At 33.1% G+C, this 16,290-nt stretch overlaps 2 protein-coding genes across 2 annotated transcripts; one reads left to right on the forward strand and one right to left on the reverse strand.

Annotated features, from left to right (window-relative positions):
• Window positions 1-3,911: 3,911 nt before the first annotated feature.
• Window positions 3,912-5,194, reverse strand: LOC127796386 (transcription factor bHLH36-like). Its single transcript, XM_052328488.1, has 3 exons — window positions 4,739-5,194; window positions 4,250-4,594; window positions 3,912-4,157 (listed from the first exon to the last, which is right to left on the reverse strand). Exons 1-3 carry the CDS (start codon window positions 5,102-5,104, stop codon window positions 4,083-4,085), a joined length of 786 nt encoding a protein of 261 aa, XP_052184448.1. The 5' UTR covers window positions 5,105-5,194; the 3' UTR covers window positions 3,912-4,082.
• A 7,880-nt stretch (window positions 5,195-13,074) lies between these two features.
• LOC127796545 (carboxylesterase 1-like) lies at window positions 13,075-14,286 on the forward strand. Its single transcript, XM_052328723.1, has one exon. The coding sequence runs from the start codon at window positions 13,116-13,118 to the stop codon at window positions 14,109-14,111; it is 996 nt and encodes a 331-aa protein (XP_052184683.1). The 5' UTR covers window positions 13,075-13,115; the 3' UTR covers window positions 14,112-14,286.
• Window positions 14,287-16,290: the final 2,004 nt, after the last annotated feature.

Consider the following 16,290-nt stretch of genomic DNA (forward strand, 5'->3'; position numbering starts at 1 on the left):
AATATGCATGTGCTGAAACAAAACAGAGGCATGGCCTTCACCGTCGTCTCCTTCCGCCCAAATCAGAGACTTGAAGGCCAAGCATATATAATAGAAAGAAAAAACATGAATATTATTTAGACATAATATTATAACATTTTATGAAGCAATCGGCACTAATTATTTGTATATTTATTTTTATAATAAATAATTTAATTACTTAAAACAACTTATCATTCATACTGAACATCATATAATTAACTATTTAAAATACTTATCGAAATAACATTTTCAAGAAAAGATTGAAGACCTACAATAATATTCTTGCAACTAATTGTCAATGTCCCTAGTTTGCTTTTTGCTTTTGTCTTAAGGAGAATAATAAATGTTATGAGATTGTGTGAACAAGTGTGAAAGGTAACTCTTTAACTTCTAAATTCTAATTGTCATCAGTTCGCATAATCAATTCATAAGATTTATCATTATTCTTAAATAGTAATGTATATAGGATAAAAGTCAAATCAAATTAAAAGGTCAAGGAATCAAAAAGGCCAAAATGTCTATGTATTAGTTTAATAATCACGTACAGTGGAAGATTGTTAATGAGGGGACTGTTATTTGCACAAAAATATTGTTATTTCAAACCTCATTTTTGTGCCATGATTATATTAGGAAGTGGAGTGTTATTAACAAATTGTTTAGTGGGTATAGTAATACCTACTAACCCCATTAAACATGTTTTAACTTGATGATTATTGATGTTTTTAAAGTTAATATGTGTGATATGTGTTTACATAAACAAAACTCAGTCTCATTGGCTACATATGTGGATCAAAGTCAATCTCACTAACCTTTACGCTAGTCTTGACGCGAGTGTTCAACTTTTGAGGGTCTAGCCAAAGCTTATAAACAAATGATCTTGTTAAGTATCTACAAGTTGATAAGAATTGGAAACATGGATTCTCACAATAATCCCAATGAAGGATACAACCAAATTGGGACTCCTTAGCAATTTAGAGATAAGACAAATATCCCTTAAGATTTATCCCTATAATTTTAATTGGAGTTCAAAACTTTTCCTATAATTTAGGGAATTAAGGATAACGATAGTTAGTAGCATTGAGATAAATCTCCTAAGATTCTCTTATGATCATCATTCTTATTTGATAAAGATTATCAAGATCTAATTTGAAACTCTCCTTCCTTTAGAGTGTGTTTTCACATTATAATTTGAGAAGCCTTTTTTGAAAAGGGCTATTCGTCAACTTTTATAATTTATATCTTGTTTTCAAAATTTTCAATTGCTTGACCTTTCGTTTTCATTATTTTTTTTCAAATTCACTAAAAATTATTCTTCTAAGTGTTTATCTCCAATGACCTCACTTTTCTATCTAAACTCTTGTGTTCAATTTAGTTTATCAATGCAGGATCTCCAATTACCACTCACTTGACTAATTAATTTTTTTTTCAAAATTTAGTGCAAATTTGTTTCCTTCAACCTTCAAATATTTTAGAAATAATTTGGGGGTGTTATATAAACTTAAGAGAAAAATTGAAGTGACCCTCCATGGTAAGCATTTCCCAAGCTTTACTGCCCTCCATACTCTTTATCTTGGCTCAATATCTAGCTTAAGTCTTAAAGTAACTTTACTAATACATCTCGAGACAGTCCTTACAATTTTTTTTTCTTGCATGGTCTGATTACTTGATTTTGATTTCAGAGCAGTCCATGGTCTCAGCCAATTGACTTGTCTTCCTAAAATATATCGATGGTCAATTTCTTACATTATCAATTATAATTAAGCCTTGGTTTCACATCTTTTTCTTTCAATAATTTTGATATATATGAGAGACACCATTGAACAGTAATGAATATATTTTTCGCTTGTTCCAATCCTGAAGATTGATGCTCACTCTAAGAGGAAAAATCAGCGAAAACAAAGCGAATTAAAGTTGAAAATATTGCAACTTGTAGTACTCAGTATGCATATGCAAGCAATGTTCTCAAACTCAAATGATGATCTAAGACCAGAGTGAACTTACTCGCCTTTACAAACATAACGAAGATAGAAAACATACAATAGTTATCCCATTCGATCAATTGTGCTTCGTACGGCCACCAACAGAATTTCACTATATATTCATAAAGATTATGGTACATATATGCATATAAATATTTCATTACATATATGTATATTCTGGTTTTATTTTTGTTGGCCGTTTAACTCTGTGTTGTTCCTCCGTCGAGCATGAGTTTGCCTTGGTGCATATCTACTCTCTTCTTAGCCTTGTGCCTTTTTTTTTTTCTCTATTTTGTTCTAGAAACATAAGTTCTTAAGGCTGGAGCCTGCAATGGAGAGAAAAGGACAACAGAGATTGGTTAGGTGTAGAACAAGATCAATTAGGATAAATCTCCAGACTAATCTCCAGGTGCTCTCAAGAATGATCAAAAGTCAAAACACACACACGGGCAAGCTGAAACTAGCATTCTGGGAATGACTGCAAGTGCACAAAGCTGTTGTAAAGTCATGAGACTAAGCAAATTAATTTTTACCTCTCGAAAGAAGATAAGCAGATGACCCCAGACGGTCTGAGCAGGCATGTAAACAGGCACCAAGCTTGTCAATCCAAAAAAAAAAACAGCATGCAGATTACATGCATTAGTTCGCTTTCCATGTCAGAACACAAGGGTTTCAAACATATATAGACTTGTAGGAGAAGGCTTGTGCTTGGTGGCCTAATCAGGAAAAAAAAAGAGCCCTCTCCTGTGACTATGAATAATACGTGGTTGACGAAACTCCATCAATCTCCTAATGTTTAGTTAAATGGCCCAACACTCTCTCCTAAATTGTCCAATCATCATTGAAATAAAATAATAACTAAGATAACTTCAACCCCTTCGATCTAGAGGACCAAGCTCTTTATCAACTAGAGAGGTTTAACTAAATAAGAAAGTTAACTATATGCTGTCATTACACAAACTTCTACAAGGAAAAGACCATGATGATAAACACACACACACACGAGATGAACCGTTCGTTATTCTTAAATATCATAAGAAAAATGGACTAAGAAAATTATGATTTGAACTAATATTGGACAATCCATCTACAAATATATTTGCATGCATGGTTTAGCATATAATTAAGATAATTTGTTTTCAACAGGGGAGATATATATATATGTATATATATAAAGAAAAAGAACTTACAAAATCTCTAGGAAGCCTAAACTAGATGGATTGGCTTTGTGGGGAGAATTAAGGAAAATGGGCTGCAAGAACCTAGCTATAGCTATCAAGAATGGGGCTTGGTTCCACAGCTCACTACTGAAAGGATAAAAAAAGAACAAAAGGAAATTAAAAAAGGAGTAAATTACTACTGTTGCACTATGGAACACACACACCCCCCCCCCCCCCCCCTTCTTTTTTTTCTATCTTTGTTGGGGGAGGGAGGGAAACACAAGCAATGTGAAGCAGGCAGAAGTGCAGTAATGTGAAAACTGAGCCATGGATAGACTAGTAGTTTCCAGACCAACACATTAATTCCCCAATAAATACTGCTCAGACTCATCTCTTTCACCTTATCTCTCAGCAGCTTTAATTAGTACAACAATTGGATAAAAGCATTTTTCTTCAAGACTGCATATATATACATACATATATATATATATAGGTCAGCATGTATCTTGCTATCTATTTCGCTTCAATATTGGATCAGGATGACAGCAATCGCAATTTGGGTATCAGGGTCAGCATGTATCTTGCTATCTATTTCGCTTCAATATTGGATCAGGATGACAGCAATCGCAATTTGGGTATCAGCATATATATATATATAGTCTTAATTACTCCTAGAAATTATTTGTGTACTCCGATGCGCACGATTAACCTCAGCAACATGTGGTATTCTGAAGACTTTCATTTAAGCATCTTGAAGAGGAAACCTGCATCTAATCAAAGATCAGATTCTTGGGGATAGAATTCAGATTCAAGGTTCAGATCAAAAGACAAATTAGCTTCAGGTCATGAAAGCCCTAGCCTAATATTAACTAGCAACCGTCTTCAAAACCCAAACAATATAAACTATTACTTGAAACCTTTACTAATCTAAATTTATACTAATAACATCAGTCAGTTTCTCTTGCAGCATCTGTAGATCAATGCCCGAAGGATGACCCTGCAAGCATGATATCGAAACCTTAGTTAAACAAAATCCCGAAACCATCATTAATTAACCGATCGAAGTAGTATTAATTTCAGCAACAGTACCTCTGATCTAATGATATGGAGTAACTTAGGGTTTAAATCTGTCGAAACACAGCTAACAACATCCAGTCCTTCTTCGGCCAGCGCTTCGAGCACTCGTGAAAGGGGGAAACCTTCATCTCTGATTCTACTGCTGATAAGAATCTCCATTCCTCCCCAACATGATGAGCGGATTGTGACACTGCTGGACGAGCAATTATTTGAGCTTCCTCTTTCCAGAGGAAGAACACTTGAATTCAGCACCTTATTTAGCTCATCTCTCTTGGCATCCAGTTCCTTGATATTCTTCTGCAAGTGTTTGATGTAATTCACAGCCTCTTCCATGTGATCCGACATCGAACGCTTTCCCTGAAACACCATCGCCATATATACCCTATAGGTTTATTTATTCATTCATGCATGTTTCTTAAGATTCATTTACAGGATTGTTCCAAGGGGCTGGTTATATATATGTGTGTGTTAAAAAGACAGAAAATACAGCTTCTTAATTACCTTGATATATTCAAGGGGGAGAAGAGATCTCAGTGAGGCGTGAAGGTTGGCCATTTCTTGCCTTCTTTGCCTCTCTATCTCTCTGTGCATGACTCTCTTCTGCTTGCCATCAGTACTGGAATAGTCATGACCATGAATGGCTGATAACTTTGGTGGCCTTTTCCCTTTGGTGGGAAGATTAGTTATCTCCAGTGAAGCCTGACTGAAGATCTGATCTTGTTGGATTGTGCCCTGTTGGCAGGGAATAGAAGGGATCCGAAACAACAGCTCATCGTTGCCATGGTGTAAGGGAAACATTGACCGAGGACAACAATATTTGAGCTTCAGATTAGGTTTTTGATAATCCTCTTGTGGATCAATGGACATGATGAAGACAAGATATGTTTGTTAGGATATGGGGATCATCGATGACCCCCTAAACAAATGTCAAGATTCCTCACACAGTCTCTTTATATATATATATATATATATATATAATAGAAGTGACCTTGCTGGCCATTTTTTAGAGCTTGCTTGTGCCACCACTGTTATTAAACAACTGCAAACCAACTCATCTACGCTTGTTTCCTACTGGACATATATTAGCTTAAACAAATCAAATGAAACACTACTCGCAATAATTTTCCACTCTGTGCTCTAGTGTCCAGTGCTATTATTGTCCAACTTTGTTGGGGCTAGCTAGACTGTGAATGGCCCTGCAGCGGAAGCATGATGAAGTGACCATGTTAGCCAAGAAAACAAAAAGTAAAAATAAAAAGTAAAAGGTTTTTCTTTTACTTTTCTTTTTCTTTTTTATCTTAAGTGTAATAAATATATTTTATTTTTAAATTTGAATTTTTTTTTCCCACTTGATAAAAGTTACCGGGGGAGTAATCTAATAACACAACCATTATTAAAAGGAAACAAAATTAGAGTGGATTAGGACATGCTCAAGGCAGATACATTTTCTTCACTGCTATCATCATGTCTGGTGCTAGCTATTATCAATCTCGCATTAGTCTCAAACACACGAAGCAAAGAAGCTGCTGCTCAGAACAATGTTCAATTTTGGTTGATTTCACGGCTTGTTTTTATGTTGATGTTATATAATAAATCTTGCTCCTTTTAATTTTAAGCACATCATCAACTAATGAGAATGTTTGGGAACAATTAATCCTTTTTTCCTTAGGACTTTCCTACGGAGTGAGTGGACACCTTCTCTGTCATTGGGTACTCGAAGCCGATCGATTCCCCTTCTGCCTTGGGGTCGATACTAGTAGCGATCGTCATCTATACACTCCCTTGTTACACCTTTGTTTTTGCTTCGCCCTCTCATCTTTTGTCTTTTCTCTCTCCACCGCTCTATCTAAGTCAGTCCAATCTCAAGACTTTTTTGTTTTTTTGCCTCAAATCCTAACCTTAACCTTTTGATTTTTCAAAAATATTATTTAAATAAAAAAATTTAACAAATCTGTATTCAAATAGCTATTTTTTAACTCACTCACACCCAAATGTCTTTTTCCTCGGTACGTACCCAATCCAAAAGACCGCAAAGACTTGTCATAAATATGACTGGGATTTCTTCAGAGGCCTCGTAGATTGGATCTGGAAAAGAGAAAAAATTAAGGACCTGACCTGTCTTATTCACATTGGTAAGTCCAGTCCAGGGCATCGCCCAGCTCCTGTGCAGCTAGAGGCTCAGCTTCGTCGAATCATCACCACAACGTTGCAACTTCTAACAAAATTATCTGTACACAAGATTCAGAGATGAGGGACAGGACTCTACACGCTTGAGTTACGAATTTATACAGTAAAAACAAAAATAGGACCTACAAACCAATCGCATTTGGAGAATAACTAATATTAATAATTTACTTTTGGTAAGAAACTTGTAATCACTATTTTTTTAGGCGTATCGCGAATAAACTATAAATATAAGTAATAACTTAACAAATTATATACACTTAATAAGGTACTTAAAAATTGATAGACATATATGACGAATGGGTAAAGTTAATTATTGTCTTAAAAGATTTTGTTTTAAAAAAATACATTTATTATATATTATTTTTAGTATTAAAAATTGTAATTAATTAATAATAAATATATCATATTTTAAAATATGTGTTTTATGTTATTTTTAAATCATTTAATTCAGCATTCAAATGTTTTAATTAGCTGGTGAAATATTTTAAAATCTAATTTATTTATTATTAAGTAACAAAAATATTTGATATTAAAAATAAAATATATTAAATATAGCTCGCTAAAAAATTCTTAAAATATTTAAATATTAAAATAAAATATAACAATGAGCATTACTGTGATCAATTAATAGCGTTTTTAACTTTTAGCAATCACGATTCATTGGGATTGAGGAAGACGGGGATATATATAGGCCACTGATGAAAGCAGACAGCATACCATACTTTAGCGGCAGGACTACGTGGTCTTCATTGGGACCATACGACGACGTTTACTTAATTAATAAGAATCATGTCATATCTTCTGCCAGCGGAGAGAAATCCTCGACACATTCTTTATTCTACCACTTGAGCTTATGGAAGCAGAGAGAATATATATAATATATTTATGCATATATGTGGTTACATGTACGACACTGAAATTAATATATATATATATATATATACAGTTGCCTCTTATAGAGCTCTTGATTTGCTTTAGTTTTGATTTCGGCAATCTGCCAAGAAAGCTCACCCCACCTATTAATTCATTAGTTTATTAATATTTCTACACTGAAGACCAAAAAGAAGTCAATTAAAATAAAACTTCTTATAAGTACTTATAATATATGTGTACATGTATTAGTGGTAAAGTGAGTTCAAATGGAAATGAGAATAGCATCTGTACAGGTAGAGAGTATGGAGCTGTCTCAAATAAAGTAACCAACAAGTGGATATGTCTTCATACCTTCCGGTTTAGTTCAATTGCATTATCAAAGTTATGGGAAGCTGTATTCAAGAATCTGATCATTATTTTATTTAGGCCAAGTATGTGCCCATTCAACTAATCCATTAGCTACCCTTTTCTTTTCTTGTTTTTTTTTTTTTTTTCTGAGAGAAACGATCCCGATGCATGTAAATTAAGCAAAACACTGTCACATTTGAGTAACTATTGATTGAAAATAAAATTTATGGACTGGTCAATTATCCAAAACAAGACAATTTTTACTTAAAAATGATGTGGTACGTTCAATATAAGTCAGAACAAGAATATAATTATAATTAATAAAGAGGAGTGAGTATACCCTAAAATTGTCCAATGATTCACTATTCATATTTCATGCATGGTTTTCTTCTTGATTTGTGCATGGTGTTGGCGGTACGGGTACTATATATATATAGCAGCTAAATGTACGTCTGCTTTTGGCAAAGAATTATAGTTAAGGATTCTGAAACACCAACTCATATATTGTTTTGGTGAAAGGAAACATGGAATATAAAGAGATTAACATTAATTAATTGCATGTTAATCAATTAAGCTTCAGTTCTTAAGCGTGGAACAAAGCTGACAAAATTAAGGAGATATGGTTGTTGAGGTATTAGATCATCCACCAATGGCGCCCATCCCACATGCCTGCTGGTTTTTTCTTTAGATATCTTCATGGAATTTTTATTTTTTTTTGAAAAAAAAATGAACGAGAATAAAATAATATAGTGAAAAATGAACTCTAGTACAGGCATTTTTTTAAGACATCTTTTGGCACATCCACATCCACTTCCATTGTTTATAAATCCTCCATTTTTAGGGATCTCCAAGCTCTACTTATGGTATTTTCTTTTGCTTATTGTAAGTTTCTTTCTGTTAATTATTTACCCCAATGTTACGGTCACACGCGATTGTTAATTCTCTATCCAATTTATGTTCTACGTGACCCCTCTATTTCTTTTTTTTGTTTTTCTATTTTGTGATGAAGGTCATAGATTTTTTTTCTTTGTAAAAATGGACTCAAAAAGATTCAATGAAGGAAATCACTGTGCATTGAGACATGGACTCTGGGCAGTAAAGAAGGTAAGATTTAAGTTGTTTGGATGGACATGTCATGGCCACTTATTTATTGTGATTTGCAAAAAGAAATCAAAGACACATTGAGACACAAAGCTAACACGATAAAGAAAAAAAAAACAAAAAACAAGATCCATGAAGTGACCATATCCGGACAATTATTGACGACATTATTAGTATCTTATGGCCACTGATATCTGCTACATTAGTCTCTATGTCCAAACGATCGATAATCATAAATTGTTTTACAGCTCAGAGTCAGTGAAATATATTAAAAAAAAATCAATACAAGTTGTTATTATTAAACAACTTTATGAATCACGATATAAATAGTTTAAAAGTAGATGAAAAACCTGCATTTTTGTGGCGGCAGACATTGACACATTGACAGGATTGGGATGGCAATAGTTGAAACTTGAACCCTTCGCAACTTTTCTTTCTTTCTTTTTTTTCTTTTTTTTTTTTTTTTTTTTTGGTGGGGGGGGGGGGGGGGGGGTGGCGCGCATTTAAGAGAGCTCTCCCGGTCGGCAGAGCCCCTTGGAACTTTTCTTTTTCTTAATTAAAACCCTACTGGAAGTGGAACCTTTTATTTAAACAATTAAACCCCTATTGGCATGTATAAATACACACACACACACACACATATCAAGCACGGGCAAAACACCGCTAATTATACAAAGGGTTTGGTTAACAAGTGTTTTTAGAATATTGGTTAATTAAAGTGTATTTAATGTATTTATTTTTAAAATTTAAATATTTTTATTAATTAATAATAAATAAATATATTAAGTATATCTTAACAAGTGTCCCACAAACACTCGTTAGTAAAATCTCTTTATATGAAAGCTATATGGCAACGTACCGGGGAACAGTAGGTGAACTTCTAATAATAGCAGCCAACAACAGCAAGGGCATCATCACGTCCAGAAGACTGGGAAAAACTTTCTACATAGAACAATAATGCATGTAAATTAATATATTTATATATATCATAAGGGATAGCAATGGATTCATATCTCCTTGTCTTGCGTTGCTTTGTCACTTGTGGGTGGTTAGGTAGCTATTCGAATATTGGTATATCTGTAGCACTAATTACATCAATAAATTAAGTCCTTTCCCCTAATTAAGTACATATATATGGGTCCTAAGATTAACCTTATTTTGTTCTGGCGGCAGTGCAAGAGGAGGATCGACTTATTGGGTCGGGTAGGTTATTTTTTATTTTTAATTGTCTTTTTATTAAAATTTTAGTTCATTTCCCTAAGTGGTTGTTCTAGCATTCTTTTAATAATTTATTTTGAAAGTTTTATAAATCTTAATATTTTTATGCACCGTAAACTCTGAAATAGAGATGCAATCCGATTGAACCTAAATTTAATTGGTGCGAGTTGAAGAACTCACTCAAGCAACCCTAAAAGATGGTGCACTCTGATGATGAGAATACGAAAGGATTTGGAATGATGAATGAAGCCAACTCTGGCTTCTCAAGTAAGTGTGGTCCATATATAGTTGCATGGACCATGGCCCAGGGCAACAAAAATTGGCCCAAAATACCACATTTGTTACCACCCCAATATCAAGTTGAGGAAAGGCCAGCATGGTTCGTTGTTCAATGCAAATTTGTCATTGTCCATGGCACAGAATTTATCCCCTTCAATATTTCCTAATATGAGCATCCAATAGTCCTCTCCATTCCATCTACTAGCAGTAGCAGAGCAGCAGTATCAAGAATCCATTCTCAAACGTGGAAGGTTTTGTTAATAATCTAAGTTAGTCAACGATGCAAAAGTCAGTTACCAGTTAAATTTATAAGATTTGAGTGAGTCTTGATTTGCTTGTAGTACTGAGTAAAACTTGAATTACTTCCATAAAAGAAAACAAAAAATATCATGTAGGGGCTTGACTAAGATAACATGAGTCTAATGTTTAAGTTAATAAAAGATTGGATGAAATGTTGAAAGTTATGAAAATTGAAATAATTTTGTACTTTCAACTCATCCTTCAAGGTTTTTTTTTTTTTTTTAATTTTTTATGATAGTAATAGAAATAACCCACTTCGTTCATATTGCAAGGGATTAACTAATACCCCTTATTTTGGTAATTCAAAATTAAGTTGAATTATAATTATTGAATATATATTTGATTATCCTGTCTTAAAATTATGGAGAGTATATAAGATATGTGACACTTTGAGGAGGTTTGGCTGGCCACTCCCTTAATTATCCATGGTCCAAATTTATCTTTTCTTTAAATGTTCAATGATTGTCTCGTGGGGACTTATTTTAATCATACTTCGAATGTATTTTAGTGTTCACCTTCTATCTAATTAGGTTTTTTTGTCCTACTTTATCTTGATTTCTTTGAATATGAGACTTGATCAAAGTTTTTAATCTTTATTAATATTTGTTTTGACAAAATTGTATCATCTGATCAAATAGTCAAAGTCAAATTATTAGTTGGCATTGACCAATGAAATGGTTTAAGCGACTTATCTTGTTTTACTAACGTATCATACCCATTTTCTTGCACACCATCATTAATAAGAAAAAAATTCAGTGAAGCTATCGGTTCCTCATACATAGTTAAAGTTTAGTGAATTTTAATATTTAATAATATGAAGCAGAATGTGACACCTAAATTACCAAATGAGTAAATTTAAGAAGTCACTAAATTTCCTAATACTTAATACACACACATACGTGTGTATTTATATATATATATACATATATACATTTCTAGGTCGGGCCAAACCTACTGTCTACATGGGTCTGATCGAACAAGATGTGCCCTACAGGTTATTAGGTCAGTCGATTGGGTCGGGCCTCTCAGCCACTTTATTTTTGTGGGCCTCGAGTACAAAAGGCCCAAGGACCTATAAATTCTGTGGAATATGGACGAACAAGCCGAGAAAGCGCCTTAATTATTTATTTATTTTATTATATAAATAAACATCGTATTTAATATTATCATATATTAAAGTCCTGTTGAATTGTTCAAATTTTAATTTTAATAATATTTTTTAATATTCTTAAAAATTAAATTTTAATATGTGGGTCCGACTCGACTCTTTGTATATAAATTAAATTTTTAATTTTATAAGAATCACCGTCCAACTTGATTAGTTAATTAATAATTACCTGCCGTCTTACAATAAAACGAATATACGGACATAAAAAGGTATATTGGTCGAATCCATCGTTAGGTACGATAAAGGGGTTCGTTTACTGACAATAACGTCCCGAGAAAGATAAGCAAAAAAGGGTATTTTTAGGGTAAAAGTATAATTAAATAATATATTCTATGTTCATTGGTTCAAAATAAAATTTGTAAAAATATGTAACAGTAAAAGGTGTTCATGTTTTGCTTATTAAAATCTAAAATATGTTACTTTATATTTATTTTTTGTAAAAAATTCTCCATGATTTGTATCTTGAAAAATTTTATCAAATTGATTTTGTAATTATAAAAAATATTGTATGCATTAATTTTGTATCTAAAATTATATATAATTTGTTATTTCTACTAGAAATTAAAGAAGTATACAAAGATAAATTGCACTGACATCTCTTTTGATTTTATTTATTTTCAATTATACCCCTCTATATTTTAAAATTAGCTCTAAGAGCCACTGCTGTTTCATTTCTTTTCATCCATAACCCACCACCCAAATTAACAGTTAACAACTTAGAATTAAAATGGCCTACGTTGCTATAAAGTGTTCTTTAAAAAGGGTTGCTTATGAAAAATTTATAGTGAATCATCTATAATTGAGTTATCTAATTGGGAGACTTGTGTTAAAAAAAAAGAGATCACACGTTATATGCAAACAAATACAATGTGTGATTTTATAAAGAGTTATTTTCTCTAATGAAATTTTGCAATGACTATGTAAATATTGTATGAAAATCGTCAAGTTTTGATTACATCATAACGTTAGTCATAAATTTTTTGATAAAAATGGCATCGAATGATCGATATTGTAATATTTTTATAAAAATAAAACTACTTACGAAAGCATTAAAATAAAATGTTTAAATGTTCTTGATAAAGTGTATAGAAATAAAAAATTGTTAAAAATATTTAAAACATTTTATAATGTAAAACATAAATATCGTCTAAACTGAAAATAGTTAAATTTTTTTATAATTATAAAACAATGTAATACATATTTTCAATAAATGTTCAAAAAAACATAATATTTGAATTATATTTTCAGATGAAAATATATTAATTTATATATAAAATATCACCCTCTTGGAATGTCCGCCCTTACTAAAATATCACCATCTTAGCATTACGTATGCAGGAGTTGATTATAAATTTTCTCCCATAAAAACTAAGCCCTTCGTCACCTTCATTGATCAAAATAAGCATGTCGGCTCAGCGAACTCAACCACCCAATCCAAACCTAAGTATCCTCTCCGACCGCCGGCCCAATATCGTACGGAACCCCGACGGCACATACACTCGACTGCTAGAATTTCCAGCCACCGCCTCTAGACCCGATCACGACGGCCACTCCGCCGCTCTCTCCAAAGACGTCCCTCTGAACCCGCAAAACAAAACTTGGCTCCGAATCCATCTTCCCAGCCAAGCACTCTACAGTTCGCCGCCTCAGAAGCTTCCCCTCATAGTATACTTCCACGGAGGCGGCTTCGTCTTCATGGGCGCCGCTACGCCCATGATACACGATTTCTGCGACAAATTGGCGTCCCGACTGGCGGCGGTAGTCGTCTCCGTCAACTATCGCCTAGCTCCCGAGCACCGCCTCCCGGCCGCGTACGACGACGCCAAGGAAGCGCTGCTCTGGACTGCCACCGCGCAGGACCAGTGGCTCTCCCAATTCGCCGATGTTTCGAACTGTTTTATCATGGGCACCAGCGCCGGGGGAAACATAGCCTACCACGCGGGACTACGTGGAGCCCTGGAACTGGAAAATCTTAAGCCGTTAAAAATCACTGGGTTGATCTTGCACCATCCGTTTTTCGGAGGGTCCGAGAGGACCGCGTCTGAGCGCGGGTCTGTTCGAGACCCGATTTTGACCCTATCGGGGACTGATTATTGCTGGGAGATGGCTTTGCCAACCGGCGCCGATCGTGATCACGAGTACAGCAATCCAACGGCCGGCGACGTATCGGGTCAACTGGAGCCGGTACGGGATGCGGGTTTCCGGGTCCTTATTACGGGTCGTTATGATGACCCGTTGATTGACCGGCAGATGCAGTTGGCCGGAGTGATGAAGGAGAAGGGTTTAACGACGGCGGCCCACTTCGGTGAAGGCTACCACTCCGTTGAGCTACACGACGAGTCTAAAGCGGAGGAGCTGTTTGGTGTTCTGGAAAATTTTATTTCTTTTTCTGAGGATTGATTGGATTAGAAGAAAATAGCCTTAAAATAAGATTGTGGGCATGAACTAGTCTAGTTTGGATTTTCAGGAGTTTATCTCTGACTCCCTTGTGTTTCGAGGTGTTTGCACTTAGGCGGACTTCAACTCCCTTTTTCATCCTACTCTTTATTATATATAATAAATAATTTACACTCTATTTTAATTTTATCTTAAAATTATATTTCCTCCAACAACATTTCATATTCTACTCTCTATTTGACTTTTTATTTTATTTATTTATTAATAAATTTAATTATATTTATTTTAACATATACAAAATAATTAAATATACGCATACATACAATTAGTAATCAAATACACAAATTAATTATAATTAAATATATAAAATAATCATATACACACATACACAAAATTAATAATTAAATACACAAAATAATCAAATATACATATACACAAACTTAATAATCAAATACACAAATCATTAATTAAATACACAATATTACTCATTCAATACACAAATAAATAAATAAAAATCACAAACCACTGAAATGATGAACAATGGTTGTTCTGCAAGCCCCTGGTCATTCGTGAAGTTGTTGTAGTCGTTTTGCTAGTCGTCATAGCTAGTTGTTTCATTAATCGTCGCAACTACTGGATCTGACAATCAATTTGTCTTCCGTCACGCACCTCTTTTCTCCTATTGATTCTTCTCTTTTCTAATTAATGTCGTCTTCTTTCGAAGTTGATGGCCATTGTAAGAGAAGAGATAATGATATTGGAATTGCAGATTTGGATCGCCACAATTGGCAATCGAAATAGACTTCACCAAAGTTTTGACGAATTAATTTGACGTTGTTGATGTCTCTTGGAGGCATAATTTTGGAATTGATTCACTAAATTTAGCAATGACAATCCAAACAGCGAGCTATTAGAGTCAGCCTTATGTTATATAAGCTAAGCTTCATGTATTACAATAATATATTAAAGGATAATGGGAATAGAGTCCAAGTAAAACATGTTTGGTGGACACTTGAGAATTGAATCGCTATACCCTCACAAATTTGATAGAATGCTTCTTCATCGCATGGAATAGGAATGAATACCTTGTACACTTTTGCCTTAAATTTTATAATATAAATATTCATGGGATTCCTTTTCTTGTAGGATTCTGTCGTTTGATCTTACGATTTCAACATGAAAGTAAATTTGGATTTGAACCTAAAAACTTAGATCCTCCATCACTCCTCACTGACTATTAGGGCAATCCCAAAGAACTATAATATAAATATTTTTGTTAAGATATAATAATAAATTTATTTAATTAAAAATGTCATCATCAAATTAACTGAATTTGCAAGAAAAAAAAAAAAAACAATTACAAGGCACAAGGAGGTCTCTGCGCAAATATTCTAATATTTAAGTCAAACACTAAAAATTATGAAAATTATATTGAAACTAATATTAGAGACATACTTTTTTCTAGAATGAGTGTCTGCCTATTTATATAAATGAGCTTTTACTGTTAACGTCTATCTTCACTTTTCTTAATTTTGCTAGGCTGATAATTCTTACTTATATCGTTTATCTTGATTTTTTCATAATGCTGCTAGGATTATGATTTTTTGGAATAATATATATCTCTTATAAATGACGTTTATCTTTTCAAAGAAATTTTCAAACGTTGGAATTGTTTAATTTGCATGTTGTGTGGAACTCCATGTGAAGAAATTTACCCCTTTTTACCCAAAAAAGTTATTTTTGACTTTTAAACTTTTTTGATATTTTAATAGGGTATTGCCTACAACACAACAAAATCATATGCAAGATTATTAATGAGTTTGTTTCTAAATAATAAATAATCTTATTCGTTAATAAAAAAATTGACAATGAAAACAATAAATGAGCTTATGTATAAATAGATAAATTATATATAGATATATAAATTAACTTGTATACATAATGATAAATGGATTTGTCCACTAACATAATTGAGCTGAATAAATTTATGTTCCAGCTTGAGTTTTTTATTAAATGAGTTTTAATATTATCTTTAAATTTATTTAAAGAATTAATAAATAAAAATAAATGAGTCAAGATCAAAATCATTCATGAGAAATTCATTGAATTTATTGGTTTACTTACTCAAAATAAAACTAAAAAATAAATTTCAAGTAAAACTTTTATACAAACAAACGAGTTT

Source organism: Diospyros lotus, chromosome 3, assembly GCF_014633365.1.
Source record: "Diospyros lotus cultivar Yz01 chromosome 3, ASM1463336v1, whole genome shotgun sequence".
In the NCBI taxonomy this organism is placed as follows: domain Eukaryota; kingdom Viridiplantae; phylum Streptophyta; class Magnoliopsida; order Ericales; family Ebenaceae; genus Diospyros; species Diospyros lotus.